Raw genomic sequence first — 26,886 nt, 5'->3', positions numbered from 1 at the left:
TCATAATAAAAGTTATATTTAGTATGGGTACAAGTTTTAAAAAATGTAAGAATAGTAGGTTGGACAAGTTACTTAAATATGAAATCCATTTTTTTATACTTCTATTTTGGGTTTGTCCATCACAAATGATTAATTTCCCTTTTTAATAAAAAAACAAAACTTTAATTATCTTTTATTTTTTCTCTCTTTTACTTCATTCTTTCTTTATCTTGCTTTTTTTCATCTCTCATACTTTATTTTTCCCATTTTAACTCAATATATATTATTTTTTTAAATTTTGTGCTCAAAAGAAATTCAATCACTTATAACAAGATGAAATTAATATTAGTTTTATTATAAATTATGAGGGAAGTGAGTTAATGTGACTTTATTTTTTGCACTATACTCCGTCATCCGCCTGTCAAACTAAGTAGACGTAACTGTAATTTTCAACACATAATTATACCACAGACACCTTATCTATACACTAGCTTCAATTACCAATAAATATTAGGGTCAATTGCATAGCTAAAAGAGAATAAGAAAAACAAGTACTGATATCCCGATCACACTCTCTCTAGGCCTTTTTCCAAAGATTAAAAAAATCAAAATCACTTTGGTAAAGCATAAATAATCAAAACATAAAAAAGACACGAATTCCCAAGTTCATACTGTAATATCGTGTTTTGACAATTTGGTCTATATGGCAACCTAGGCTGTCACATGTGTCACTGCTACGCCGCCGTTAATGGAGCTCCTCGGCCGCTCTCTGATGGCCTGTCTTGTCTCACTGCCTTCACTCAAATTCTTCTTAAATTTCAAATACGAGTAACGACTCTACTTCTTACTAATTGCTTATTGATGAACTTTAACTCGTCGGAAATTATTTTAAGAAACTCTTCTTTTTTTTTGGGGTGTCAAATAGCAAAAATTGACAAATTGTATAGTGGACTTTACTTATGATGATTTCTTTTAAATGTTGCTTTACAAAGATAGCAAAGTTTTTATTGGAAATAGACAAAGACAACAAATTTAAATTATCAGCCAGTTTATTTAGATGGGCCAAGCCCAAAAATAGGGGCATAGAAAAATAGCAGTCCAGTCCAATTTTAATAGGAGTACTTTAATAATGGGAATTTTGTTTTCATTCCTCTTCTATTTAACGAAGTGTTCCTTTTATTTTTAAGATTTTGAAGTCTAAGCTCTATGGTATTAAAAAATAAAAAATAAATGCAATGCTATTCAGGGGCTGCATTTTACTCACTATAACCTCTGCTTGAATAAATAACGATAAATAATTAAATTATTTATTTTATCTTAGAGTTAACACTATCTAAGAAATATGGAGTATTTAAGAACGAGGGAGGGCGCCGCTAGGCGCTACTAGTCTGCGTTGTGGGGAAATTAAACTTTACACTTAATTTTGGCCATTTAATAAAATTTCATACTAGAGGCTATAAAAGTACATTAGTGTGTTTATTATTTGGGGTTAATAGGCTATAGTATCTATTACTACTATTATTATTGTTTGAATGAAGTCTATGGTGAGTGAAATAAAGGTTGTGAATCGAATTACCCAAAAAGCAAATGAAGACTATATTTTAATCCTATATGGGAATTATTATATGAACCTTTCCTTTATATATTTTCATTGGTGAATGATGAATAACTGTATACACCAATACCTAATATATATAGGTATTATTATATTTAAGACCTATAAGGATCACTTAATCATTTTCCTAATACATTTCCTACTTTACCACTCACGAGTATAATATATGATGGCTGGGTCTATTAACCCAGCAAGGATCTCATATTCCACAATTCCTACTCCAAACTCACAACAAAATAAAATAATACACCATCACTTATTAAAATTACTCATGATTATAATATTATTTTATTTTGTTGTGAGTAGGTGGAATAAGAGTGGAGTAGGAATTATGGATTAAGAGATCCTTACCGCCATTACCCATGCTTGTGAGTGTGGAGTAGAAAATGTATTATGAAAATGATTAGGCGATCGGTAATTACTTACCGAGTATATTTTAACATAATTCATAATTTTTCATTGCTTATATATAGGGATCAAATTTGCTATTCCATTTTACATAAAAATCACATCTTTTTTCATATATAATTCCCGTTCTTTGTTACAATCTCTTATTTCTCCACATATAATTCTGCTATAATATTTCTTATTTACATTGATAGGGAAGTGGGTTAGAGAGTAATTACCACTATAACAAAAAAAGAAATTAGCTAAATATTAAAAATAAATTTATAGAATAAAAGATAATAGTCTATCCCCGACCCACAAAATAATAACGGGGTGATTACATATTTCATACAAAATGTTTTACCTTTATTTCAATTTTGTACAAAAAGTACTAAGTTTACATATTTCGTACAAAAAGTTTACTTAGTGTTCCAAAATAATACATTCCGTTAAGTATCCACTAACACCGTTACTTCCAATTACATCATACATACAAAAAGTTTCATCAATGATTCAAATTTGTACAAAAAGTTTTAAATTAAAACTTTCCATTAATTATTTCAAATACAATTATTTTTATTACTCACAAAAATGAAAAACACAGAGAAAAAAAATCACCACGCTTCATCATCAAATTAGCTAATTGCATTTTATTGTCGAAGCTTTCTCATGTAACAATGGAGAATACAACTAAAAACATATTGAATCTTTTTTTGTAAAAATTAAATATTGACTTATTGGCTGTTTGAAACTCAAATTAGCCATTTTGTAAAGATGAAATATCGACTTATTTTATAACGGGTTCTATAAAGCATACGATAAAAAAATAGAATTTTTTAAAATCACGATCAATTGTCGGAAGAATTGATATTGACTGTTATTTTTTTGGAGTGATTAGTTGTATTAAATCTCTAATTATTCTTTTATTATGATGATAAGTTGGACAAATTATAAACTAACTAACGATGTTTAAAATATTTAACGGAATATATTATTTTGAAACACTAAGTAAACTTTTTGTATGAAATATGTAAACTTAATACTTTTTGTACTAAATTGAAACAAAGGTAAAATATTTTTTATGAAATAATTACCCCCAATAATAAAGGGTCGGTTTGAAGGAATAAACATTAATTCATATTTAACTGCAAATAATAAATCCTTCTTCTTCCACTTTCAACATTTTACCCAATTCCCAAAACCCTAAAAATCTCATCTCCAAAAATGAACTCCACTCTCTCAGCCTCCGCTCCTCTTTCTCCGTCGCCTCTCTCCGCCCAGAGCCCCGCCGCGACCACCCCCATTCTCCTCCCCGCCTCCGTCTTATCCTCACACAAGAAGAATTTCTCTATCAAAGCCTCCTTCTCCTCCTCAACCAACCCCTCTCCGCCCAATCAGCCAATCTCCTTCATTCCCCATCTAAAGGCCGCCGCCTGCGCTGTCGTAATCGCCGCCGCGACATTCTCGAATTTCCACTCCCCAGCCAGGGCGGAGCTTCCGAAGCCATCCGAAACCCTAACTGCAACCGTAGGCCGCGAAGACATCCAACGGGAAGAAGACGACATCGCCGCGAATTCGCCCCTGACGCAGCTCCTAGAATCCAGCTCGGAAGCGATCAACGCGCTGAAGAAGCTGCTGCAGGAGAAGCTCGATGGCGGCGAGGACGGCGAGAGCCTCTCTATCCTACGGAAGCTCTCCGCCGCGCAGCCGGAAAATCAGGAGTGGAGGTTCATGATCGCGAGGCTCCTGAGCGAGATCGGTAGAATCGAAGAGGCGCGCGAGGCGTTCGAGGAGATTCTATCGCTAAATCCGCTCAGTTTCGAGGCGCTGTTTGAAAACGCATTGCTGATGGATCGATCAGGGGAGAGGGAGGAGGTGATGCGGCGGCTGCAGAAGGCGCTAGGGGTGGCGGAGAGCGAGATGAAGGCGAAGGAGGCGAGAGACGTGAGGCTGATCATGGCGCAGATGCAGTTCCTTCACAAGGATGTGGAGGAGGCGCTGCGGAGCTACGATGAGCTGGCGATGGAGGATCCCTCCGATTTCCGCCCCTATTTCTGCAAAGGTATGATTTACAGCTTGTTGGATAAGAACGACGAGGCAAAGCAGCAATTCGCTAAGTATAAAGAGCTTTCCCCCAAAAAATTTGAAGTGGAAGGCTATCTCCGGTCGCCATTGTCGAGAATGAAGCTTTTTGGTACGGATGAGGCGAATTAATCGATTTTGATATCAGAAAATTGAGATTTTGCGGTTATTTACATACGAATTCTGATGTCTCTAACATTATTCACAAATAAATTCAATACTTAAAATGAGATCAGAGGCAATGTAATTGTTGCACTTATTCTTTAATCAAAGGATTTAATTTCACTGCTGCTTGTTTTAGTTGATTATTGTACTAGTACTATATACTATACTGAAATACTAGTATTTCTAATATTCCTTGAAGATCTAAATCGATGAAATATTCAAGATTTGGGGTGAAAATTTGATCTTTAGTACAAACTGTAATCTTACAATAACCAAATCATACTGTAAATATACGATAGATAGACTATGATGATAAATTATGAAACAAACTGCTAATCTTGGAAAAGATGAGTGCCTCTTTCAAGTGTAGTTCCACAGAAATGGAGCCAATGTTGCAACTATGGTAATCAGCCAACTGAAGGTGATCAAGCTTGATGCTGCTGCAACAAACCGAAAACAGTCAATATATGAAGAAACAGAGCATAACTAGATTGCTAGAAAATTTCTCACCGTGGCTTGAACTGTCACCAACGACACTGGAGCTTCCCTGCCCCGTGGGGGTCGGGTTTGATGAGTTCCCCAGGTTGATTCCCAGATTCGGGCAGTCCCCTCCCATTGCGCCTAATAACAAAATACTCATGCTTCAGGATTTCGATTTTGCAACTTTATGTGCTAGAGTTTGTCTGCACTTACATTCTTTGTAGCACGGGAAGGAAGAGGAATTGAACAAGTTGTAGTAGCCCCCCTCGCACGTACACGAGTGTGTGAACATGGAGGTGTTGTTGCACGAGCCCGCTCCGCAATCAGTCCACGAGCAGGCTGCAAACACGAAAAAATAGATGGATTGAGAGAGATGAAAAAAAGAATATTAGTAACTGAAGAGTTGGTTTCATACGATCAAAGACTGATTGGTTTGCATTCTTGAGATTGGGTGCAGGAGCAGGAGGTTTATCACAGTTGAAACTGATATTACCTGCAGAGAGAAATTCAACCTTAGACAGTATCACACTTGTCTCAAACTACAATCTTGCAAATTTACTATCAACCTCAATTCAAACATTATCTCTATATTTTTAATGATAATGGTAATCTATACACGTTTGTTTGGTTTAGAATATGTCCCTTTCCAGCAAAACCTTGTTGGATTATGATTGGAGATCATTTCCACAAGTCAAATTTGATCTAACTTGATTAAATGAGTTCACAAGGATTTAATCAAGAGAAAAATGGAGAACAAAGAACTGACAGTCGGGAACGATGCAAGGCAGGAACTTGAAGAACTGATCATTCTCAGGGCGAGACTGCTTCCAGCCTTTTTGGCATTGACACTCGAATCCGAAAGCACTATTATTCGAAGGCACGCAGCTTCCCTTTCCACAAATATTTGTTTTGCAAGCTTCATCACCTAATCATCAACAGTCCCATCTCAAGAATCACATAAATATGGTATCAAATAAGCATTCCATAGTCACACACAAGTATTTTGCTTCAAGAATCACATAAATATGAAGAAAAAAGCATGCCATCATCAGACACAACACTCTCATAATTTTCAATAATCACTTAGAAATGAAAGAAATAACACTTCATATACTCCCATTACATACAAACAGTTTCAGTTAAACAATGACAGAATTTCGATTCAAGAAACACACCCAAATACGAAAAAAATTAGGTACCATTTTGAGAAAACAGTCAGCCAAATAAGATCCCATCAGTCTATACACATGATCAATCAACCACAGCTCCCCAAAACAGAATAGAAGAAAACTAAATTCAAAAGGCAAAGCACTAGATTCCTGAAAATGAAAAAAGACAGAAGCTTCGAGGAGTTTAAGAAAAGAGTTTGCATCGGATTAAGACAAACCGAATGAGGAGATAAATGGGAAGGTGAAGTTGGCGGAGGCGGAGGCGCAGGCAGATCCCAGAGCCAGTGTAATAGCAAGAAAAACAGCGGACTCAACAGTAGCCATATTCGAAATTCGATAGAAAATAGAACAAGAAAGATATGTGGTGAAATTGGATAAAGAAAAAAAAAGCGAGTGATATAGGTAAGGTAATTAATTATCAATCTAGATTTTTGGAAAAATATGGGATTTTGATTTTTTTTGGAGGTAGAAATTGTCGACGTGGCTCAGACCATCAAAAGTCAAAGGTGTAAATGTGATTCGGCGGCAGTTAGGCGATGGATAGTCGGCTTTCGTTGCAATGTGTGCGGCTCTTGCCCAATAATAGTCTGCCACGTTTGTTATTAATACTGTTAATGTGATCGCAAACTATTATGCTAATCTCTGCAATTGCATTCTTATTTTTGATAATATTTTCTGAAAAATTAAAAATAGACCAAGCTTTCGGGTCATTCACCAAAATTAGACTAATTCCAAATATAGAAAGTTATAATTAATATTTTAAATGTGCAGCTCACGTGCTACTAATATCACTTCCACCGCCTTCCTCCTTCTCTTTTATTTTACCATTTACATATTAAAATTCATGTTACTTATAACTTTGTCTATTTTTTATAGATGGCGGTTAGTGTTTAAGTTTTTTTGAGATATTTTAATTCACTTCTTTTCTTTTCTTTTATTTTTTTTTCTCATATATAGCAAATCTAAATTATTTAAAAAATTCAAAAAATTAGATCTATTAAAGAAGATTTAGATTGATTAGAATTTTATTATAATTAATAAAATATTCCTTCAATCCCAATAAATATGATACATTTACTTTTCGACGCATAAATTTATTTATTGTTGTTTTGTGAGTTAATGAAGAGAGAATAAAGTAAAAAAAAGGAAAACGTAGAAATGTTTTTTTGAGAAAATGTTTCCTTTTTAATATGACAATCCAAAAGATAAAATGTTTAAGTTTTAATGTGATATAGTGACAATTAATAAAATGACATCTATACTTGGCATTGATCTGCCTGCCATATAAATTGAATTCTTATAAGAAGACCAATCATATAATCTCTCTCACTGACACATACATACTTTTTAATGGGAGTAGATTAGAGACTTAATTAACATATTTATGGCTGGCGACGCTCACAAATATTAAGACCATATAAAAAAGGCACATTAAAGTAGACACTCCATATACTAGATTACAAAAATTAAGTCTAAGATTAGGTCATAATGTAAATTAGCAGTAGAATACATTATCAAAAATATTAAGCAGAAAGAGAACTAAATAATTAAATTCTAAAAATAAAATTCATGAAACAAAATAAGTACTACATTTTCTCTGTAGAATCTCTTGTATCGAGAATTCTGTAAAAATTTAAGTAATTTACTTTGTTGTTACTTTTGAAAAATGTGACAAGATTTATACTTTACCTATTTTAATACTCCAGTATTATTTAATTATACGTAAAATGAAGCAAAAAAATCTAACTTTATTAAATTCAACGTATTAAATTAAAAGATTTAAATTTAGTAGCGATGAATTATGCTTCTATCGTTTAACGCACTTTGAGAAAAAGAAATAAAAGAAATGAAGTAAATATAAATCTAAATATGCTAAAAAAACTTATTTCTTACATAAAGTACCTAGTAGAATAATACTCCTATTAAACACGAACCAGATACCTAAGTTATTACATAAAGTCTAAAATATTCATGAACCAGATACCTAAGTTGTTACATAAAGTCTAAAATATTCATGAACCAGATACCTAAGTTATTACATAAAGTCTAAAATATTTATAACGGGCTTAGGAGTATTTTAGTTCTAAAAAGGTAAAAAATATGATAAAGAATATCGTACAGGATTATACGCTAAGTTTATGAAAAACTAGTACTCCATAATATTTTTTTTTCTAAAAACAATATGCAAACTCACTAGTTTAATATATTTATGGAGTTCACTCTATATCATATCATTATCAGTTAAAATATTGCGACATTTAATCCAAAATTGTTTATTAACGAATAGCATTCACTTCAAATAAATATCCTACGTTCAAGATTCAACCCAAAATCCTCACACTAAAATTTTCTGAGTCCAAGATAAAATAAGGCTATATATTGCCTATCATATGATATAAATACAAAGTCCATTTCTAGAAACAAATAAATAATTCATGATTAGATCTCGACTACTTAGTTAGTAATTAGTATCATCGAACTTTATTTTTGTAAAATGAAACGGTTAGAAAATTAGACCACTCAAGAATCTGTATATAGAATGTTTTAATGTATTTCCCCATTGAACTCTGGCAGTATACCCACATTTAGTAGTAAAATATTTGTCACGCTTATGAAAACTTTATCAAATACAACTCTATATTGATTCTGGGTAGCAAATGTACCCATAAAAAACAATAATAAGTAGAAAGATACCAACAACTTGTTCACATTAACAAATATAAATAAATTAAGCAAACTGTTACACTAGAATTGAAATGATCCCACCTTTCTGATCTTAAATCCAAGAACAAATGAACCAAAATCATTACAAGATCAATTCCAACTCCCATGCTTTCTCCTCCTCAGATTTTCTCTCAGTTCAATACCTACCTCCATGCACCTGAATCCAAAACAATTAAACCAATACTCATCATAAACTTGCACACACAAAAAAAAAGAACAAAAAAAGGGTAATTAAAGCGACCTCAAATCCAACCAAGGATCTACAATAGTTGGTATTAGTAAGCACAGTGCTGGATGATCCACACTCACTATCCTTGAGTGAAACTGATGATCTATCAAGCTTCACAGACCAAGGATAGTGAGCCACGTGCGACGACGACCTCTGCATCCTGACCGCCCTAGGCACGTTGCGTCCCTCTATGGAGGGGCGCCGCCTGCTCTCCAGCACAGGGGCCCCCTCAGGGGGCCTCTGCCTGGGGGCGCTGTGGGACCGGACTTTAGCCCTGGACGACTTCGTGTTGGCCATGTAGTTGGGGCAGTCGTTGTAGAGGGACTCTGCGTACTCTGACCTCGGGTATAAGAACGGGAGGCGGGCCTCCTCGGCCTTGGCTAGGACGGCCGAGTAGCAGTGCAGGGGGCTGCTCTCTGCCGTCCCCAGCGAGCTTGTTATGTCTGACTCGTGATGATCTTGCTTGCTCCACGCCGTTTGCGTGTGGTTTGAGTAGCTGTTTCGGGCTCTTGTCGCGGGCTTGTAGTCGCCTTGATCCATCTCCACGATCTTCACATTCTCTTCCAGCCCGAAATCCTGTTCGATGTTAACAAATGAGGTGGTGATACAAATATGGGATGCCATGGTTCACACAGGCGGTTCCGGTTTAGAACCGGAATCAGTATATTGGTTCTACGGGCCCGGTTCAATTCAAATTTTTTGGAATAGTAACTTACGGTTAACCCTCGGCTTTTATCCAAAACCAAGAAAATTTAGAATAAATTGTGAAAATAGGGGGAAAAAACATTGGCAAAGGATAAAAAACCGGCGGTTTGAACCAGAATTGAGACCAGTAGACCACCATTTCCTTTGTCGGTCTGATTACGGTTCCAAAGTTTTCAGAAACAAAACCGCCAATTGTTGAACCGACCACATCCCTGTTCCTCATGACTAATGAGATAAAGGATCAACTTCCCAAGTTTCTTCAATCCCATATTTTAATAGATAAGAATCAAACAAATGTAGCACATACATACTATATTTTATCAAGAAAAAGAATTATATAAGCTCAAAACACATATATTAAATTTACATAATATTTTGACTTTGGCATATTAAATCATGCTAAAACAGAGTATTCATTTGCAACCACATTCTTGAATCTTGATAGTATGGTAAGCTTATAAGTTTGTGATGATGTGTGTTGGAGTAATTAATTTGTTGAAAGAAAAGAAAGAAAAACTTACTTGATAATTGGAATTCCTAAACATATTTTCATGGGTAGATTTTCTGCGAGTATAGTTGGTTTGATCAAGAAATTGGGAATCTTGAGCAGCCATCTTCAACCTCTGGGCTCTGGCTCTGGTCTGCACGGCCACCAGCGCCTGCATACACCGCAGCGTCGCAGTCGCTTGCTTCCTCACCAAATGCCCCCTCACCAACGCCTGCAGCTTCACCAATCCTCTCAACGCATTCAAAGCTTTTCTCGCCTTCACCCAAAAATTTAAAAAATATTATACCAAAATGTTATCGAGAAAAAGAGAGCTCATTTGGTCTATAAACAAATATCAGTATCCTTTTATAACTAATAGCACTATTATGAGACATTGAAGTCCGTAATAATACGATACACACCAAATAGCTGCGAAAAACAGCTTGGATCTTGGTCGCGGCAGCGGCCTCTTCCTCGGCCTTGTGATCGGTGGGCAATGCGGGTTCGTTTTCGATGGGGGTGGGATCGTGGTGCTTGGGCGGAGCGGAGGCGGAGGAGCGGCGGAAGCTCCAACGGCGCTTCTCTTTAGGGGTGGCGGTGGAGATGGGAGATGAGGGGCGGTGGTCGGTGCCTGAGATTTGGTCGATTTCTCTCTCTTTTACCTTTTCTTTCTTGGTAGTCAAGATGTTTCTTAGCCATCTTCCTGTTTTCCCCATCTCTCTCCGTCTCTCCTTTCGCTGTCTGAATCTATGGAGTTGAATTCAGACAAAACTAGCTTTGCTCTACACCTCTCTCTCTCTCTCTAATCTGCACATATACGATAATTGTAAGCTTACTATAATATATGAATAATGTAGTAATGAGATCGGTGGGAGAAGAAACAGAGAGGAAACAGCCCCATGCTTCTATGTTCTAACTCATATATCTCATTATAAATTTATACACGTAGGGGGTGTTCGGTTGGCAAGATTAAATCTCATGATTAAATATATATCATGTTTGGTTCATAAGATTGAACCCTTCAACTTAATCCTAGATGGATAGTCTCATGATAATTAGTCATAATCTCCCCCCTCCAACTAAAATAATCTCACAACTTAATCCTAGATGGATAGTCTCATGATATTAGTCATGGCAACCGAACGCCACCGTAGATAATGAATGATGTATTGAATCTTGATTTGTTGGCACTGGCCAAATAGTAAACCGTACTAATTTAAATAACTCGGAAATGCAAACAATCTCCCAATTTCTTCTAATTATGTGATCATTGTCACATGTTTTATAAAATTCAATAACTAACCAACATGAATTAGAAGAAAATGAGACGAGGCATGACTTCATAATAGAGAAATTTCATTTTATTATTCTAAAAAAAATTATTCATTTCTTGTAGCTGCGTTTTTGCTTTTATAACTTCGCTTTTAAGGTTTTTTTGCACCTTGATGAGATAGATTCTAACGCTAACTAATTTTCATTCAATTTTTTTCTAAAGCCGGCACTTCTCTGTTACTTACTAGAAAAGATTATTCCCTAAATTAAAGATGTGAAAGATAAGCAAATGTATGGTTAATTGCTAAAAAAGCCATCAGTTTTGAATTTAATTTTAGCACGTTTTAAAAAATGCTAAAATGCTTCAATAATATCAACACATTTTGATTACTAGCGAAATTATCATGCCCTCTAAAACTTCCAACATTTCTTTTAAGATCTAACCGTTTGTTTTCCGATAATTTCCTGTCTTAAATGAAAATTTTATGCCAAAGCCTTCTTTAATATTGTCAGAAAATTTGGGTCATGTTCTACTTTTGCTACCAACCAAAATGTACAGTCATTATTGATCCCTAATGTAAAAATTAATTGGTTTAAAAACGCTTGAGTACAAATTACAGAAATAAATAAATATAATTAATTTATACAGTATATATTTTTAAAGTATATATGGTGACCAACAAAATAACAAAATTAGAGGGGGTTTCAAGGGTTTAAATTTAGTAGGACTAAAAATTTGATTAAAATTAGATAATTGGGGAGAGTGGGTTTTATGGGATCTAGCACATGGTCACGTCTCCAATGCCCAGCTGGGGTGATCTATAATCACTCGTTTTAGGCACATTGCCCTATTAATTACCCTATCTATTTCATACTATTATTAATGTACTTTGACACTGATACATGCATTTACAAGCATTTATTTTATGCACATAATTTACACGAAACCAAGATATATGTGTAATATTTGGTGGCAAATTATTAATCACGCCCAACCATAAAGCTGCAAATTATTCAATTCTATTATGTCGAGAATTAAATTCAGACATTATTATATCTCAACTAATTTTCAGTTTTACTTAGTTGCCACATAAAATATTAGCATAAATAATCTACTAATTTTCAGTTTCTATTGATATGTTATTAACTGATCTGATATTTATAGGCCAAATAGACTATTTTTCATAAAAAAAATTACTACTAGTATTTTTTGGAATGTATTATCATATTTGGTCTGCTGCAGTATTTATACATCATTGATAGCCCAAATAATTAGGAGTGGTGGTTTGCGGAATATGGTCGTGCCAACGTGACCATGATCAACAAGAAGTCAACTCTCGTGACAATAAGAATTCAGAGTGGCATCTGGCGGAGAATCATTAGTGACCAATGTGTCGTGTTTGGGAGCCATATCTCGGAGTCATGGCTTGTCAAATAATCAATCGTGATCAACATTGTCGTGACCAGCAAGAACCCAGAATTGCGATTTAGCAAAGAATTAGTCACGACCAACAAGGACATTAGTCATGAATGGCCTACAAAGTAGTAACTTGTGATAAAGAATTAATTGTGACAAACAAAGACATTAACCTTGATGTGGGAAATCAATATTATAGACTTTAACGTCCCACGTTGATTATAAATTACAATAGTGAAAGATTTGTAGATCAAATAGATTCTCTCTCGCATAATAAATGACAATAGTGAAAGATTTGTAGATCAAATAGATTCTCTCTCGCATAATAAATGATTCTTTTGTCTTGCAGCCTTCTGTTTATATATGATCTACTATAACATAGCACTTACTTATTAATTACTTAATCTTACTATTAAGGCACAACAATATAATCAAATTCAAATATTGAGTATTTTGATTCACTTTCATATTTAATTAATCTCTGTAAGTCACAACAGTCTAACTAATATTATCAATATCCAAATATCGCAAACTTGGGTACATTGATTCTCTCACGACATTGATTAACTCCATATTTATATGTAGAATTTTTTTGTTATTTTGATGAGTCGTAACTAATGACCAATAATTTGTCTATATGCTCTCAATTTAGACTCGAATTGTCATCTGTTATTAATAATAGGTATTTGGAATTAATGATTAAATAGCTATTATTAGTTGTGAATCACATGGATTGATTGTTTGATTGTTTCCCCTTTGACTTGATTGATTTGTCGTTAGGAAGCCGCTAAATTCAATAAATTACTTCTTGGCAGTTGGAATTTCGGATTACAAGTATATAATTCAACCTTTAGTATAAGATGATTTTTCAATTTATATTCAACTTTATTTATTTAAATTGATCGAGTGGTTAATTAATGAAATAAATTAAATGTGTAATTTGATGAAAATTGAATATACTCGTGAGTCGTGAGAGGTCCATCGTCTCATCTAGAAAACTATTAATACAGTACAAATTTTCTTTGTTTAAGTTAGCCTAAAATTTCAAAACACTTGATGCAAGTTTAAGTTTGTCTATACTCTCTATGTTTTTACTAGTTGTCCATAGCTATTAAATAAGAAGATAGAAATTTTCATCTCTGTAACTTGATTTATTAACGAATAACGATCATAAGAAAATATACTTCTATATCAAATTTTACTTGATAATTTCTTTTCCCCGGTTCTACGTCTCTACCATAGAGCTTAATCAGTTTCTTTCCTCATTAATGAATTTAGTTAGAGCTCATTTACCGTGGTATAAAAATCAAGTTTCGGATATCGGTATGTAGTACTCCCCCCTTCTCTCTGCAGTAGAGGCATTTCATTTTCAGCACTCGTTTTGAAAAAATGATAATAAATAGTTAAAGTAGAGAAAAAGTAAACTAAGGGAAATAATAATATAGAGAAGACTCTTATCTATATTATTTACTCTCTTACTTTACTCATTCTCTATATTAACTATTTATTATCATTTTTCCAAAACGAGTGCTCAAAATGAAACGCTTCTACTACAGAGGGACGGAGGGACGGAGGAAGTACATTATTGCATAATTTGTCTTCATCACAATGAGAATAAGATGTTTGGACGTATTGTTCTTCTATTGATGAAATGAGATCGTATGATAGCAATTGATTTATGAGAGAAAATACAATCTCAAATTTGAAAAAGACCAGTTCTCGATCCAATCCCAAATATCACGAGATATATAATGTCTATTTTTGTAGAAATAGTTTGCTCACTTATTCAATAATTATTACTCCATATTTCAATTTTCATATACTTAGAAGAAACATTCTCCGCTATCGTGCAGTGAACATAGTAATTTATGTATACAACACTATGATTAAATGAGAATCCATTTTAATATTATAAAACTGTAAATAGGGCCTGTTTACTTTAAATGACTAGATAAATGTGGATATATTTTATAACTATGTTTGGAGCGTATAAATCTATCTTTTTGGTGAAAAACGTTAACTAGGAGTATGAATTAGTATACGATAAATTCTCAGGCATGAAGTTATTTCTAATTAAACATGTGTGAAATCTATAGTGATTCTAATTAAAACATAGTACTAGCTACATGGCAATCTTTTATTACAAATTTTAAATTTAAATGATATTTCAGTCTTTTCACGTTGATTCGATACATGATTATGTTTATTTCCAGTAGTTACGGTTATTATTGTACTATTATTGTAAGTGACTTGATTTTTACTAGTGAAAAAGAATGCATACATCATAATATCAATTAATATAACATAATATGTCTTTACAACCATTAATTAATGAAGATAATTTTGATGATGAACACTTCACCTGATATATGTCATCTCAAACATTTAATTTGTAAATTGTTAGCATTTAATTTCTTCATATTTATTCGGTGTATTGGCCTGACCTGATACCCACTCGCTTATACATTGAAACTGATTTTGCATGTGGCGTTGTGGATATTGCTGGTTGAAATTTACATGCATTATTCGAGTCTCAATTATTTAGTTTATGATGATTTTTAAGGCATTTTGTTTGTGACTACAATCTGCTGCTGCATGTGCACATGGTTTGTTTGTTCTCATTTGATTACAATTTACAATCTTAATTATGTCTGTTTGTCTGTATTGATGCAATTAGTATTAGGGGTCTGTATTTGAGTGTTGCTATGAGTATGGCCTTTTCTGACGCATAGCCCCAAAATATATTTATTTAACTACACAACAAAACATATATGTAATTCACATTTCACAATTTTTTTTTAAAATAATGAGTAATAATAGTATATGTCGAAAGGTGATTCCTTTTCATACATAACATAGTATAGGTCCGTCTTGTATAACGGGCCGGGCTTGGATTGAATTATTTTTTCAAATTAGATCTCTAAGCACAACCGATTTGGGCCCATTATGAGCTACAGAAGTTGGTACAACGATATCCATTTAGATATAATGTGTTTATTTACTTGTTTACTTTTATACTATGTATTTCATTCCATTTTATATATTTCAATTAGGTTCATCCACTTTTCTCTACATTTTTTTTATCGACTCTCTTATCTTGTTACTTGTATTCTCTATGTCTATATATATGTGTGAAATAACAAATTGGCAACGAACAACTTAGTACAAAGATAATTGTGGAGAAAGAATCTTATTTTAGAAAGTGGGGACTCAATATTTACATTTAAAATTGCAAGAACCTAATTGAATAGTATAAACCAAAATACAAAATTGAGTAGAACAAATTGTGTGTGGACTAAATGAAAGTGGGGATCAATTCAAAAGTAAAAAAGTTAATCCCATCTCATTCATAATTTGAATAATATATGTATTTTATACCTATCAATAATAGGAGAGAAAAAGCAATGGGGAAAAAAATTAAAGTTAAACGCACAAACATTCAAATCCCTCAATTTATGACGCAAACTAGCCCAAAAAATAGTACTCCGAAGCATGGCAGTACATATAGAAATGGTAAATAAAAACAATGTTAAAGTTGATTTATGCCACATATAATAAAGGATGATATCTTTCCATCAAACCTCCAAAATACCATTTATAATTTTCTTTGATTTTGAAATTGTATGTTAATCATTTACGTTGTTCAAAATTTCTAATGATAAATGGTAGAGAATAATGCTACATGATGGAAAATTACATGAATCGATAATTTAACCAAAATTTCAATATATTTGATTTACATAACTCAAACAAACTCGTTTGTGAAAAAAAAATATTTGTCAATATCTGTAGCTAACATTTTGTCGACCATAAATAATGAATTTTTGAGCTTCGGAAAGTCTAAGCAAATATAAAATCACTATAAAAGAAAAACAATGAATGAAAAAAAAGCAAACTTAACGAAAATAGGTGGAAATTATATTTTGGGAAAATCATATACTCCTACTTAATTTGTGACCCAAACTTTGATGATATTGGTTTCCTAGTGACTTTACGACATAAACCTAACGAAATCAAATTTGTAATTTTGCCTAAGTTTAGGTCATAAAGTGCAAGAAAACAACATTTAACAAAATGCAGATAGGATTTATATAAAAACAAAAATACCATACATATAGATATTAGTAGTAGTATGATTTATGGTCTTAAGGATACTAGCTATTAGTACATATTCATTAATTACTTCCACATTTATTTTCCCTCAACATAGGAGAAAACAATGTTTATATGATAATTTCTTAGAGTTTAATGATACTATTCATCATTATAAGGAATAAATTCTTGAACATCACATTTCTCATAGTTTAATGATATTGTTCATTATGAGGAGAGGAATATGGTATGAGGTACTAACTGAAACCTCGACTAAAAGAAATATAAATAAATCCTTTTGGTGAAAATATCTAAAATTAAAATGTATTTATAACCGTAGGCTAAAAAGAACTAGGGGTTCTCAAATAATTAAAGAAAAAGGGTAGAATTTGAAATTGTTTAGATTAAAATATGGATTAAATGTAGTTTTTACTTAAGAAAATGGGTGAGGGTCGAGCTTCGTTGTCGGCCACCAGCAATAATATTTTAATTTCTTTCACTGAATAAATTTTCTATGTAACAATTACTTTTGGATCGTAACATAATTATACTTCAGTATTCGATTAATTTATAATAATATTCGCTGCAAAATTTTATGGAGTTTTTAAAATTATATTTTAGTTAAACAAATTGTTCGACTATATCCAAAACCATTCGAGCATCTTACTTAAAATATGCTATGCTTTTAATCTTTTGATTATTTCCTATGATTTAATTAAATTGACGCGACACTTGTTCAATCTATATGGAACCTTCAAAGTACGTACATATTTTATTATGTAATCTTTGGCCCAAAGTTATAATTATAAATGACACGATCTTCAAAGCACAAAACAAAAAACTCTTTCATTTCACTAAACTTTTTTAATAAATATATATATTTGGCCGAAACTTTGCTACAGAGGTTGTAAATTATCGTCGTTTTAATTCATAATTTCTTATACTACTATCTTTTTGCTCATCTACTGAATTTGCAAATGGTATCATATTTACTTAATATAGTATTAAGTACATTACATAAATGAATTTTTTAACCATAGCTAACAACTTGAAGTGGTATCATCCATATTTACTTAATAAATTTGTTATATTATATAAATGATTTTTTGGGTAGCAAAAGAGACGTTACCCCAAATAATTTAAAGTCAAACTCCAAATAATTAAAATCCATAAAGTTGCGCTATGCATGTGTATGTAGCAACACATCAAATAATAGTGTGAATATACTTGTCTTAGACTTTTGTCATTATGAATATTAGGGTAAGATTCTTCAGCATCATTATTCCTATATGGAATCTCAAAAGTCCAAACTAGAACAGTAAAGTAGGGGCCCTAACTTTCACTTCCACATTCAATTAATTTCAAATTTAAATAGTTCTCCCACATATAAATGGATAGCATAGCACCAATCACATGGTCTGCCTAGCTATTATAAGGAGTACTTACTATATTTTTCCATGAAATTATGAGTATTACTTACCACAGTGATGGGCATAGTAATTGCTGTAATAAAGTAAAATTAGACACTTTATCTACTTAATTGGGTTCCATTCATGCATGTAAAATCTAAAATTAAAATTCTATCTCAATAATTTATTTTAAGGCTACATTTGGTAGCTATGTCATGTTTCGACTAGACATGATAAAATTTAAGATAGTTATCATAGTTTCAATTTTGTAAAATTGGGTTAAATTTCTGTCACAATAGCAAATTTTGTAATCTGCCAATATATGATGTTATATCAGGTTTTTATCAAAATTTCTTTGGCCTTAGGCGGTATTGATCTGTGGAAAAAGGGGGTGAGAATAAATAAATAAATCTAGCTGATTAACATAGGAAGTGCTCTAATAATTTACCTGCACCGTTTGTAATTAAGATTTTTTATTGCATTTAGTGGAAGACAAAAAACTTTATACGAAGTTGTGATATACAATTTTCCAATAAATCAGAAGTCACTAGCTAGAGAAATTATTCTCGTCTAGCTAGGCTTTGAACATTGGAATAATTTAATGCTTCATCTCATTTTAAAGTAGTAGTTTTTTAATTCATGTCCTCGTATCATATATATATATATATATATATATATATATATATATATATATATATATATATATATACACTATAGATTTGTACATATACAAAAGATACGATAAGCACCATATATATATACACTATAGGTTTGTACACATACAAAAGAATGACTATATAGTGGAGTACTTAAATATATTCTCAACTATAACAAAATTTCAATTTTAGTTTAAAAATTGACTTTTGGAATGGATATAGCAAGATAGCTCACCTGAGATAATATAACTACAAGGTTTTTATGTTGTTGTTTGGTTAATATATAGTCTTTAAAATTGTTATAAATAGAACGTGAAATGACGAAATTTCAATTACTAATCTATATACTAAATGTTAGATATGCAATTTTTGACTAAGTAGGCTAAATCAATAATTTTTTCATTGGGGGTCAAATGATTAAACTACACTACTTATATCGAATTAATATAAGAATTGTGGATGCCCCAGGGGCAGCGCAGTTGGCAATGGATGGGCAGATCTTGCTGCAATGAGCCTGAGTTCGAACTGCGTAGCATGATTTAACCTCCTCACGTGATGCTGGGCCGGAGTGTGGGGACCGTCAAGTCGACGGAATCGCCTTTTTTGCTTCAATATAAGAATTTTGGATCAATTTGGAGTAATTAATATCGTGCGCTTCGTATTTTCCTTTTTTTTAGTTGTAATCGTGTAGGAAGACTTGATTATGATATTTTTTATGATCATATTTTCATATTTTTATTTTATTCACAGTAAAGAGAATAATTATGCTTTTAGATTTGTAGTCTGGTCCGATCTAATTCCCTATATATATGCAATATGTTGCCTCTTCGTGATTTATCTTATTAAAGTTAACTAAATCAATAACATCTTGTTTAGTTGCATAAAAGATATTCCAGGTCATAGTAACTAACTTTACCAACAATTGGTATGACACATTTAAACATATGTATAAAGTTCCATTTTTTAATTTTTATTTTCCTACAAATATCAAACCCTTTAACCAACACCATTGTCAGTTGCCAAGGTAGTCTCTAGAAGATTGCAAGTGGTATAATTTGCAAGAAACTGCGCGCCTACTTAATTTATACACATTTATGTGCATTAAATGATTCTAATTTCCACTATTTTAATTGGACGAAAAATGTCTTATAAAATAAATTAAGCTGCGTCATTATTGTGTATGAATTAATTATAAGCAACAAGATTCATGCATATCAATTATACATTTGTGAGAATATATTGGTAGGCTCTCACAATGTTAGATGGAATCAAAGCAAATTCCGGAAAAATACAAAAGTGCGTGGCCAAAAAGTCTGGTGCTCTTTTTATGGGTAAAAAGATAATGTCACCATATCTTGTTTAAAGTTACGTTTAATTATTCATTTTAAATATGTGTTTAGCCTCAAATAGTAATGGTTCCTTCTCTAAAAAATCAATAATGCAATATTAAACCATGCCTTTTCCCCAAATTCCCCACTTTGCCCTACTCACCAGCCACGTGCCTTGCTCTTGCTCTGCCACCTTTTATAACCATAAGTATATTAATAATAATATTATTTTTACTATTATTTAATCATTTACACGTGTCATATGACAAGTGTCTGGCAAATGCAAGTTGTAAATTTTTTTATATGAAAAAAATGACGATTATCTTAAATTTAATCGACAACTATGTCAACAATCTACGTTATAGATATCAATTAATCATATGTGTATGTCAACTAAATGTAATTGACATACAAATGTCTTCGTGTTGACATCCATAATATACGTAATTGACATAGTTATCAGTTATCAATTTGAAATAGTCCATTCAGTTCAGCTAAATTTAATCCTTTGAAATCAATTGGCGAGTCAAAAGAGAAATTATCAAAGTATTGTTATTATTGACATTCAAAAAAATATAAATGAATTATGGGATTTTAAAAATATATATAATTACTATATTAGGAGTACATTAGAAGAAAATATTTAATATTGCGGTTTCCCAATATCCCAATCCATTGTTAAAATGAAAAAAATTTGCAATAATAACCCATTCAAAAAAGTAAATTTGCAATTTTGGAAAAAAGACATTAGTTACACTTTAATGATCTATAGATGCAACTTAACTTTAATCTACATATATTTACTAATTTATTTAATATTATTGGAAATTCGAAATCATCATTTAAAAACTAGATAACACTAAATGCTCATGAAAGTCTTGATATTAGTATTAGGCAGAATGATTCAATGTGAACATGATATAAAGTCGATTAATGCATTATTATATGTTACTTGCACACTTGGTTGATATATAGTAGTTGCTGTCATGTCACCTTTCACGTTCTTATTTTTTTGGTATTTACGAAAATAATAGCACCAAATCTACCTGTGATGTTCTTTATTCCTGGTTGACTTCTTGTATTTTACATATGTGTGATGATATCAGAGTGGTCAAATACGATCTTAACTATCTTGTTTTTTTTAATCTTAATATAACTACAACCGTTATTAGTGATATTAATTCGATTTCAAAACACGTTTCAGATGGCAACCCAGATCTTAACGATGGCTCAGTCGATCAACTCTTGGGAAATCTCCAAATTTATCATGCTTAATTTTTATAGTATTTTAATTATTTAAGGTGATGTCATCTTGCTTAAATAATCCACTCATGTAAATTACACACCAAAGATACATTTGTTCGGATTATTTATTTCAGTATTTTAATTTCTCACTTTGTTAGGCCCAGGTAATGTATTGGTGGATTAAGATATGAAAGCGGAAAATCAAATTTGATGGTTGGTATGTATCAAATAAAATTCAAAATAATGTGTAAAAGAACTTTTCGTGATACTATAGAGCACTTTACTTTGCCTAATTGTGATATATCTTCTCTCTGTTTGCCATTTCATATTTCAATTTTATTTTGGATTTCTATTAAATATTTCATTTCAATTTTACTATTTTTGATAAGTTTACCTAACATTTTACAAACTTATTATACTCAAATTGTGTTATAAAAATATGATCTACGGTTATTAACTCTTTTCATTAACTTTATTTTACTTATTTTTTTATATTTCTTAAAACTTGTATCATTCAATAAAGGATAAAAACATATTACTATGCATTTTAGTTGTCTTGTTATTGATTTGGACCTTCCGTGAATTAAGATTATTAAAGAGAAAAAAAAAAGTCGAAATTAGGCTTAGATTAAAAAATTAAATCATCACAGCATAACAAAAACCGAATACAGACGAAGTCTTCAAAAATTGACATTAGATCCACAGGTGAACCAGATTCCAAGAGAAACCTTAACCAAATCCGATATTCATAATGATGGCTATCACACCAATCTAACACGATTCCATATCACGAAAAAGGAATCCTTTTTAGAGTTCAGGGTTTTGGGACCACGCATAAAACTAAATTTGGCTACCAAACTACTCCATTAGAGTGTCCACAGTGGGAGAGTCGCGACCCGTGGCTCGGGTGCGCGGCCCCCACTGCAGAGAGCCACGATCGGTGGCTGGGAGCCGAGAGCTGAGAGGGAGCCGCGGCCGCGGCCTTCACGCGGCTCAGCCGTGTGTTCTGCGGCCCACCACTGCAGCGGGCCGCATTTCGTGGCCCAACCACCGATTTTTTTTTGCTTCTTTTTTTTATAAATACACACCATTTTTCCTCCATTTTTCTACCCCAATTCAAACACCACTCTTTCCAATCTATTTTAATTCAACTTCTGAAATATGGATTCCGACGATGAACGGTACCAAGAAGCGGTAGATCTGGAGTTCCAACTTTAATATGCACGACACTGTACATTATTTTCCAGTGATATGGGTTTTCGGGTTGTTGTTTTTAAACTAGAAAAAATTCGTTGTATAATTTTCCCATTTTAATATAATACAACGAAGTTCTTGTTAAACTTTTTTTTGGTTAGGTTGTGAATTTTTTTTTATTTACAATCCAAATTATTTTATTTTAATTAAAATTATAAATATCATATATTATAGTCTAATAAAATTTATTGTAGTTAAATTACAAAATATCATTAAAAAAAGAAAAAAAATTAATTTTTATTTTGGAGCGGGCCCTTGTTATTTACCATTGTGGAGAGCCCAGGAGAGCCACATTTGGTGACCGGGCCAACTTTGGTTGCCCCAAGGGCCACCACTTTGGACACTCTTAAAGCCTAATAATTTGCTATCTTGGACTTATCAACACTAGCAAACGCACTCTTAATAATACTCCCTCCCTAATAGATGGTACACATATTGTTTTGTGTGTTAAGTGGAGAGAGAAAATAGTGTATTTATATTAATGTGAAAGAGAATTTTTTCCAAAAAAGAAAATATTACATCTTTTGTCAAACAAACTAAAAAAAAGGAGAGTATGACATCTATTATGAAACAAAGTGAATAGTATATAGGTAAACCTTGTAAAGTTAAATTGACATGGACAAAATGACAATGGATGCCAGGTAAAATTAGACGAGATACACAACAAGCATTTATTACTCGTTTAAGTTTGTTCAAGTTGTTAGTTTTAGTGTTAACTTATCTAAAAGTATCAATCCCACATATTATTTAAATTTAATAAGGCACAAAAAGAACGACACAAATATTAAAGGAAATGAAAAAAAAAAGAACAAATATGAAGAAAAAGTAAACCAAACTTTTGTCGTTCCATGCCATCCAATATACTATATGTTATATGTGTATATATATGCACATCCACCTCCCCCAGTATCCACACACTCAAACATACTTCCAATCTGTCTACTCTCTCTCCCAACTACTGTGCATGCTCACATGCAGTGCGACAAAGCCTTCTCTCAACTCCTATAAAACCACCATCTCTCTCTGCAAATTCTTACACACTTTACTCATCCAAAACAAACAATGGGAAACGCAGACTGCGAAGTTGAGCTGCAGCGTGTGGAGGTACAGATACCTCCAACCAAGCCCTTTCTCCAAACCCTCAAATCATCTCTCAAAGAAACACTCTTCCCCGATGACCCCTTCAAGCACTTCAACAACCAGCCTCTCTCCAGGAAGCTCATGCTCGGATTCCAGTACTTCGTCCCCATCCTCGAGTGGGCCCCCACCTACACCTTCCAATTCTTCAAAGCCGACTTCATCGCTGGGATCACCATTGCTAGCCTTGCAGTCCCTCAGGGCATCAGCTATGCCGGTTTGGCCAGCTTGCCCCCGGTTATAGGCTTATGTAAGTTCGTCTCTGTTAAAATCCAACCCCATCGTCCCCTTAAAATGCTTATGTGAGTCTGTCTTTATGGTATGCAGATTCGAGCTTTGTTCCACCGTTGATATATGCAATGCTGGGGAGCTCGAGGGATTTGGCTGTCGGGACTGTGGCAGTGCCATCGCTGCTGATCACATCAATGGTGGGGAAGGAGGTTAATCCTCATGAAAACCCTAAGCTTTATGTGCAGCTGGTTTTTGCTGCAACTTTCTTTGCTGGAGTTTTCCAAGCCTCATTAGGCTTGTTAAGGTCAGTGGTTTTTATTATTTTTAGGTGACCACTGAATTTAGTGAGAGTGACTGACTTTGTGAATTCCTGTAGGCTGGGACTTATTGTGGATTTTCTATCACATGCCACCATTGTGGGATTCATGGGTGGTGCAGCCACAGTTGTGTGTTTGCAGCAATTGAAGGGCATTCTTGGATTAGTACACTTCACTCATGAAGCTGATCTTGTCTCAGTCATGAAATCTGTGTTTTCTCAGATACATATGGTGAGGATTAGAATCAGATGCTACTATTAATCTTATTCTTCTTCCTATTAATATTAACTAAAGAGAATATGTTGGTGCAGTGGAGATGGGAGAGTGGAGTGCTAGGATGCTGTTTCCTTTTCTTCCTATTCATCACTAGATTCTTTGTAAGTATTCCCACTGATAACTTTGAATATAGTACTATGTTTCTTCTTTACTGATTCTGGACAATTTTGTGGACATTAACAGAGCAAGAAAAAAGCTGCATTTTTCTGGATAAATGCTTTGGCTCCTCTCACCTCTGTTATATTGGGAAGTGTTTTGGTTTATTTCACACACGCTGAGAAACATGGTGTGGAAATAGTAAGTAAAAGCAATTTATCTTTTCACACACAACTACAAGCTCATCACATAATAAGCCTAACTAGCTAGTTTGATGGTGGTGGCAGATCGGACATCTGAAGCAGGGGCTGAACCCGCAATCAGTGTCCGAGCTGATGTCCACTTTCGGCTCCACACATCTCATGATCGCGATTAAGACAGGAATTGTAGTTGGTGTCATCGCCCTTGCTGTAAGTAGCGACTATACATGTCTCCGTCTACTACTAATGCTTGCTACTACTTCCACATACATTGATTGTAATCATTCGTATAGGAAGGAATAGCAGTAGGAAGAAGTTTTGCAGCATTCAAAAGCTACCACATAGACGGAAACAAAGAGATGATCGCGATTGGAATGATGAACATCGCAGGTTCCTGCACATCTTGCTACTTAACAACTGGTACCTAACCTTCTCCACAAACTAAAAAAATCTAAGGGATGGATTCTCCGACATTAGCAAGAATCTAACTTGTTCCATTCCTTCACGCTAGGTCCGTTCTCGAGGACAGCAGTGAATTTTAATGCAGGATGCAAGACTGCGGTCTCCAACATTGTCATGGCGACTGCAGTGTTGATAACCTTACTATTTCTAACACCTTTGTTCTACTACACGCCTATCGTTGTGCTATCTGCCATCATTATGTCGGCAATGATCACCCTTATAGACTATCAAGCTGCCATCCACTTGTGGGGAATCGACAAGTTCGATTTTATCATCTGCATAAGCGCATATGTAGGAGTTGTCTTTGGCAGCGTGGAAACTGGACTAGTTATCGCGGTATGTGTGAGCTAAATTCCGCTACCCTTTATCAATTCTAATAGTTGATACCTAAGGGATGCATGCATTTGTGATAGGTGGCAATATCCCTACTTCGTGTACTATTGTTCGTAGCAAGGCCAAGGACCTCTGTTATGGGTAATATTCCTAATTCCATGGCGTACAGAAGCATTGAACAATACCCAAAAGCAATTTACATTCCAGGGATTCTCGTACTCAATATCAGCGCCCCAATCTACTTTGCCAATGCAAATTACTTAAGAGAAAGGTACCTTTAGAAAGATTGTGTCCATCGACATCACCTCAAGTCTCAAACCATCTGTTCTCATCTGACTTGACTGTATTGTTCAGGATCTCAAGATGGATGGATGAAGAGGAGGAAAAGCTAAAGTGTGCACAGAAGCACGACCTGCAATACGTAATACTAGATATGGGTGGTGAGTACTCATCCCAAAACAGGCATCCTGAACTTAAGTTACAAAGATGACTAATGAACATGGCATGTAACAGCTGTAGGAAGTATGGACACAAGTGGAATCAGCATGCTCGAAGAAGTCAAGAAAATTGCTAACACTAGAAGCATTAAGGTAAGCGATTCTTATAGAAACTTGCAGTTATATAGCTATGCTCACATGCAAGAATGATCAGCTAATTGTGCTCGTATCCAGCTTGTGTTAGCTAATCCCGGAGGAGAAGTGATGAAGAAGTTACACAAATCAAAGATAATTGATACAATTGGGCAAGAATGGATCTACCTGACAGTCGGAGAAGCTGTAAGCGACTGCAACATCATGCTTCAAGCATGCAAGCCGAAAACTAAGGCAGTTGAATGTGAGGCAGCAGATGATCAAGTTTGATGTCACAGAAACTTGTTTCCTTCTACAACAAGAGGGACAGTTTCTGCAGAAGAAGCTCCGAATGTTTTCAATAAATTTGGAAGCTTCAACAGCTAAATGATTGTATTATAGCATGATTGCCAAGTTGGGATGTGATAGAGCAAGTAGTCATTAGATGATTGTTGTAGTTTATAATTTCCAAGAAGCATTCAGGAGAAATATTTCTTCATTCCAAATGCTATATGCTTAGCTCTTCGATCACAATCTAAGCTGATGCTAAGCAAAGCATCCTCACAGTGC

The 26,886-nt window shown here is 33.6% G+C and overlaps 4 protein-coding genes across 5 annotated transcripts; 2 read left to right on the top strand and 2 right to left on the bottom strand.

Moving 5' to 3' along the window:
- The first annotated feature begins 3,148 nt into the window (after nt 1-3,148).
- Nucleotides 3,149-4,348, top strand: LOC121759541 (protein SLOW GREEN 1, chloroplastic-like). Its single transcript, XM_042155164.1, has one exon. It carries the CDS (start codon nt 3,206-3,208, stop codon nt 4,193-4,195), a length of 990 nt encoding a protein of 329 aa, XP_042011098.1. The 5' UTR covers nt 3,149-3,205; the 3' UTR covers nt 4,196-4,348.
- Nucleotides 4,349-4,417: 69 nt separating this feature from the next.
- Nucleotides 4,418-6,264, bottom strand: LOC121759545 (delta and Notch-like epidermal growth factor-related receptor). Of its 2 annotated transcripts, none has more exons than XM_042155177.1 (6): nt 6,096-6,264; nt 5,475-5,633; nt 5,124-5,201; nt 4,922-5,047; nt 4,739-4,849; nt 4,418-4,668 (listed from the first exon to the last, which is right to left on the bottom strand). In XM_042155177.1, the coding sequence occupies exons 1-6, from the start codon at nt 6,199-6,201 to the stop codon at nt 4,589-4,591; spliced, it is 660 nt and encodes a 219-aa protein (XP_042011111.1). In that variant the 5' UTR covers nt 6,202-6,264; the 3' UTR covers nt 4,418-4,588. The 2 variants fall into 2 exon arrangements, with proteins under 2 accessions (XP_042011111.1, XP_042011119.1); XM_042155185.1 differs by having other exon boundaries at nt 4,418-4,665; nt 6,096-6,262.
- A 2,232-nt stretch (nt 6,265-8,496) lies between these two features.
- LOC121760633 (protein IQ-DOMAIN 19-like) lies at nt 8,497-10,936 on the bottom strand. Its single transcript, XM_042156275.1, has 4 exons — nt 10,445-10,936; nt 10,057-10,299; nt 8,843-9,406; nt 8,497-8,758 (listed from the first exon to the last, which is right to left on the bottom strand). Exons 1-4 carry the CDS (start codon nt 10,736-10,738, stop codon nt 8,738-8,740), a joined length of 1,122 nt encoding a protein of 373 aa, XP_042012209.1. The 5' UTR covers nt 10,739-10,936; the 3' UTR covers nt 8,497-8,737.
- Nucleotides 10,937-23,614: 12,678 nt separating this feature from the next.
- LOC121759532 (sulfate transporter 3.1-like) lies at nt 23,615-26,827 on the top strand. Its single transcript, XM_042155153.1, has 12 exons — nt 23,615-24,082; nt 24,160-24,367; nt 24,440-24,611; nt 24,692-24,757; nt 24,840-24,953; nt 25,040-25,162; nt 25,246-25,372; nt 25,464-25,750; nt 25,828-26,018; nt 26,102-26,187; nt 26,261-26,337; nt 26,419-26,827. Exons 1-12 carry the CDS (start codon nt 23,758-23,760, stop codon nt 26,605-26,607), a joined length of 1,965 nt encoding a protein of 654 aa, XP_042011087.1. The 5' UTR covers nt 23,615-23,757; the 3' UTR covers nt 26,608-26,827.
- The last annotated feature ends 59 nt before the right edge of the window (nt 26,828-26,886 follow it).

The sequence above is a fragment of the Salvia splendens genome, chromosome 2 (genome assembly GCF_004379255.2).
Source record: "Salvia splendens isolate huo1 chromosome 2, SspV2, whole genome shotgun sequence".
NCBI classification, from domain to species: domain Eukaryota; kingdom Viridiplantae; phylum Streptophyta; class Magnoliopsida; order Lamiales; family Lamiaceae; genus Salvia; species Salvia splendens.
The sequence above is the reverse complement of the archived record's forward strand: the minus strand, read 5'-3'. Positions and strand labels throughout refer to the sequence as shown.